Source organism: Centroberyx gerrardi, chromosome 22 (assembly GCF_048128805.1).
Source record: "Centroberyx gerrardi isolate f3 chromosome 22, fCenGer3.hap1.cur.20231027, whole genome shotgun sequence".
In the NCBI taxonomy this organism is placed as follows: Eukaryota; Metazoa; Chordata; class Actinopteri; order Beryciformes; family Berycidae; genus Centroberyx; species Centroberyx gerrardi.
The window spans coordinates 15,991,245-15,996,297 of record NC_136018.1 but is presented as its reverse complement, the minus strand read 5'-3'; the positions used below and the strand labels follow the sequence as shown (position 1 = coordinate 15,996,297).

The following is a 5,053-nucleotide window of genomic DNA, read 5'->3' as shown; positions in this document are numbered from 1 at the left end:
GACAGACAGAGCAGCCAGAGAGTGGCCTTGCATGAGAGCTGAGGGAGACAGAACAGGGGGGGACAGGCCACTGCCAGCCAAATGGAAAAAAAAGCTGCACCTTTAGCTTCTGCTGAAATGGGATACTGGCACTGAGTTCACTTTGAACCTGCTGACAGATGTGGCAAAAACTCTGCAGAGGGACTCCACAGTTGAATCAAAAGAAATAATCCAGATCCTTTAACAGAACTTTATTTTACTTCTGTTGATGTATGAGGTCAACTGCCAACTCCCTTCTTCAGATGGTAATGGGACATTTGACATTTTGTGCATCTGTGCAGAGGGAAAGGGGCTGAGGGGGGGGGATCTTAAATATTTGTCCTGTCACATTGTCTGAGATGAACTCTCTACTCAGCCATGCCAGGAATGTGCCCGGCGTGCCCACCCATCCATCAACCTGTCCAAATAGCCTGCCATTGTCTGGCGCAAATACTTTTCCAAACAAAACACTTCATAAAAAGTACTGTGTGTCTCCCATCCACCTCGGGGGTTCCCAGCATGGGGGTCGGGACCCACCAGGGAGTCATAAGATGATGTGGAGTGTTTCAAGATGGTTGGAAAAGTATTGCATTTATGCCTCCTTGTGTAATTGACCAAATAAAATAAACTGAAAAGGGAAAATTAATAGTATTGCTTGGTGTTTCAGTTCATCCTCCTGCACATTTTTAGAAATCATGAGGAAAAATCTTGAGGCAAAATCTAATTTGTGTATGTATATATAACAGTGCTGGTACTCTTGTGTCTTGCCGTCTAACCAGAAAAATACACACCATAAGATCAGATTCTAATTAGTATTTTTTTTTCCTTTCTGTTTATGCAGCAACGAAAATATTGGATTTGTGACACGTATTAAAATCAGATTCAAGGTGGCAATGCAAACATAAAGCAACATAAACATGGATCAACAATTTATTGCTGCTGATGACAGTTCAAATTGGCTTCAGCAAAGACCTTTTGTAATGCAAGTCACTTCAGACAGAGTTGGTTTACTTGAAGCTGATGTCAGAGGTCACATGTTCCAAACACTGAAGAGCTGGTGAGGGACGGTTTGTTCTGGAAATGGTTCTGTTTGAGCCCGTTTCCACAACACTTGACCTGTGCTCTAAACACACCTGCTCTGAATGGCACCTCTAACGGTTAATGACCTCGCTTTCAGTGCTTGGAATATCTCGTCTTGGTGCTGAATTCCAGTTTCCTTTCAACTGGAGGCCGATACAGATTCATCATCAGCACCCTTCAGGCAGGAATCCATTAAAAATCCTGAAATGTTGAAAACTTCACGGCCAAGAAAAAAAATCAAGTGATTGCTTGTTTAAAAAATGACATTTTCCAGACCGTTTACATTTTCCATATGTACGGCATGCAAAACCATGCCATACATATTCCATGTGCAAAAGACAGAAATTGTGATTTTGATGGCCTGTGAAAATGTCACATTGTTAATCACACTTTCATATTTCTGATTTGGAAAATGTTGACTCTGGTGCAGGGGTTGAACTCCTATGTTTTACATTGTGTCTGTGCCAACCACTGAGTAACACATCAATCAATGGCAACAGCCTCATTTCACACATGCAGAACAGGTCCTTGGCATTGGCCACACACACACACAGGCAGATGCTCGCACATACACACACGTGCATGAAACACAAGTGTTGCTTGCGTGTCCAAGGGTTCATAGGTGAGGGTGTGTTCTCACTAACATCAGCTGATCAGAAGGGGGAAAACTTGGGCAGGTCCTTCTTCATTTCGCTGTACTGGGTGCTGAGGCGTCCTACAGCCTTGGCGTGCTCCTCATCCACCTCTTCCTTCAGTCTCTGCTGCTCCTTCAGAAACTCCTCCCACTCCTCCTTACAGCGCTCCATGCTCGCCTGCAGCTGGGTGCTCTGCAGGGATGCAAGAAGATGAGAACATACACAAAGATTGAAGAGAAAGGTTTTAGCGGGCGCCGGACTTGTCGCACATTCATCTGGCATTGGCATTTACGTGGTTGAAATTTGAAAAAACACTTTAATGCTTCCAGGCTATGCATCTAGCTACACACAGCAGTTTGGCTCCATCTCTTAATCAGCTGTCTGGACACTGGGATCCAGCCTGTATGTAAATCAGTCCTTTGCCTGAGTTGTTACCTGGTGTGCTTCTAGCTCCCTCTGCTGGACTCTCTGTGCCATGTGATTAGCAGCCTCTACTGTGGGAGAGAAGTAAGCATCAGACCAAATTATTAAATAAAACAAGACATTTTGGACACATTCAAAACCTCTTCACAGGAGCCAGTTTACATGGCCTTAGTTGCTGAGTAAGTTTCAGGATTCAAACTCAGATGATGTTAGTTTAAAAAACACACAGCTGTCAACAGGAAATTATAATGTCACAGAATTATTTGCTACATATTCCACAGAACTAGGACTACACATAGTATTTTTCCACATTACATTTAGCTGCTGTGAAATAATAGATAAGTAAAGACAACTGTGAACTGACCATGGTAAAATACATTAGTACATTTTCTTTCAAAAGGCATAGGCACAAATGGAAATGTTTGATCAAGTGCCAATTTAAGCACAAAATTACACAATTTAAGCATAAAACGACAATCTAAAATGAGGACTCGTCAAGTGTGAAAGTGAGGAGACTTACATCGTGTGATGACGTCACACAGGTGCTTGTGCATGCCCTCTGAACATTTGGGCAGCACCTGTTCATTTGTCTCCCCCACCATCTTATTGAGGTTCTCCAGCAGTCTGCTCTCCCTGTATCCTCGCTTCTCCTAAACAACAGCAGAGGAAAGCTCTTAGTGCTGTCACACACCACAAAATAAAGCAGAAAATATAGCAGAAAATATATATATTATGTGTTACTATATTTTTTCCCAGTGGGGAAATTCTCATTTCACTTGCACCCAAGGTCAGGCTGAGCTACAGAGCATCACTCCTGGAGCTGGTAGGGAGTCAGTGTTTTAGTCAAAGACACTTCAGCAGAACAGATACACAGGGCTTGACCTGAGGTCCTCTGGCTGAAAGACAGTCTCTCTAACCACTAGGCCACACTGCCTCCTGTATATTAGTCATAACACAGCTTTTGAGTGTGCAATAAGTGTGTGTGGACGTGTGTATGTGTGTGTAGCGCTGTCTGAACAGTTTAGGTAGTGTTTTGCAAAACCTACCTGACGAAGAGCCTGTGAGGGCTCGAAACGTTGTATTTTTTTAATGTAGAATAAAGTAAGCAAAATATTGGGAGCTGCCACAGTGTTGCGAGTCTTTTTGAATTTGCATGAAGTAACTATTTCGACTCAGCACCTGGAAAAGAGATGTGCGTGTGTTCACTCTGACTTCTCTGAACAGTGTAGGGTCCATCATATCATAATGTCAAGCTGGTGGAGAGTACCTCAAACTCCCTCACAAAGTAGCGGATCTCTCCCTGGGTGATGGGTCTGTGGTCTAACAGTCTGGACTGGATATCACCCACATCTGCAGGAGAAACAGAGAGGAAATTAAGTTTAGTTCAAACAAGGAAGGACACACACAGGATGGCAAATTTTACTATATTAAGTTACGCTTGCTAAACCAGTATCATCTTAAAACACACTTTTACAGACTTGCTTTAATGTCATTGTTTTTTTTTATCCTGCCCACTTTTAATGTGTTGTTTCTTATATTTTCTTTTATCTGATTTTTTTCCTTTCTGTAAAGCACTTTACAAACTCAGTTTTTTTTATAAGTGCTGTATAACAAATGTATTATCTAACAAAAGTTGCCATCCCAGATTCATCTCAAATCCTGACAGCACTAAATCCTAATGTGAACATTTTGTGGTATGTTGATCATAGCCAAATCAAATGTCTTTTCCTCAGTCAAATAGCCTGTCATCTATCTATCTATCTATCTATCTATCAGTACCTTATCATACAGGCACGCGCGCACACACACACACCAATTAGCTGGTTATTTCAAAGAAATTCACGGCATTACATGTATGAGAAGATTTTTCAACACCATTTCACCCACCTTTTCCAATCTTGTCCATTTTCACAAACTCGGATTCACGCTCACGTCGTTCAGTGGTTGAAAGCTAGTCTTTTCCTGCAAAGGAAGCTAGCTAAACTAGTTTAGCTAACAGCTAGCGTTAGTTGCTAAGTGTTTCAAAACGTTCAGATAATTCAGACTAACGGTTGACGTGAAAGAGCTACTCAGCCGAGCCGAGCCGTCATTAACATAGCCTATAATTTGATAATATTGAAATATATATTGTAATAGAGCAGACAAAAGTATGACAGATTCCCAAAGACCACTTGCTAATTGTAGTCAGGTGGATGGAAATCATCTGACTCAAAATGTCAATATTTACTACTACTTCCGGGTATGAGGTTGTGGACTAAACCAAGCCGCTGAAATAGGGGTGTCGGATTGATTTGGTTTGATCTCTTCAGCAGCCCACATTATATGAAGACTTCTGGGATTTTTTATATTGAGGTAAATTTCATTAAATCTGGCGTTTGTACAGTTCAGAAGTTTATGTTTACTCTGGGGCTTTTTAATTGCAGCATGTATGTATGTACTGTATGTGTGTGTGTGTGTGTGTGTGTGTGTGTGTGTGTGAGAGAGAGAGAGAGAGAGAGGTAGAGATGACAGTAGTGTGGAATGAGGTTTTGCATGAGAGAGGACAGCAGATGTCAGTCTTGCTCTTTTGTGGTACAAGGTGGCCTCAAAACTTGCTTTTTAAACACATTTCCATACATTACTGGCTAATGGCATGTATTTAAAATATATTGAATTGGCCAGAAAACAGGATTTTATTTTTAATATAGGCCCTGTAACTATCTGATTAGGTTGCTATATGTGGCCTTAGATAATACAGAATACAGTGTAGTCAAATTCCAATATTTCTGAGCTTATTCACTAAGTGGTTCATTCAGAATAAACAATTTACTAATATTTACATTAGCAGTGGTGTGAAGCAGATTTCCCTAATATTCCTATAATAAAAGTATAATATCACTATAATATTCCTATAATAT

The 5,053-nt window shown here is 41.0% G+C and overlaps 1 protein-coding gene across 1 annotated transcript; it reads right to left on the bottom strand.

Moving 5' to 3' along the window:
- Positions 1–215: 215 nt before the first annotated feature.
- Positions 216–4,207, bottom strand: bloc1s5 (biogenesis of lysosomal organelles complex-1, subunit 5, muted). Its single transcript, XM_071908878.2, has 5 exons — positions 4,044–4,207; positions 3,424–3,506; positions 2,677–2,806; positions 2,169–2,227; positions 216–1,925 (listed from the first exon to the last, which is right to left on the bottom strand). Exons 1-5 carry the CDS (start codon positions 4,060–4,062, stop codon positions 1,752–1,754), a joined length of 465 nt encoding a protein of 154 aa, XP_071764979.2. The 5' UTR covers positions 4,063–4,207; the 3' UTR covers positions 216–1,751.
- Between the last annotated feature and the right edge of the window lie 846 nt (positions 4,208–5,053).

Excerpts from the sequence above, each read along its gene's own strand:
- bloc1s5 (XM_071908878.2), bottom strand. Across the intron at positions 2,228-2,676 it reads GTGTGACGTCATCACACGAT|TAGAGGCTGCTAATCACATG; the intron begins GTAAGTCTCCTC and ends TCTCTCCCACAG. Across the intron at positions 1,926-2,168 it reads GGGAGCTAGAAGCACACCAG|AGCACCCAGCTGCAGGCGAG; the intron begins GTAACAACTCAG and ends GCATCCCTGCAG.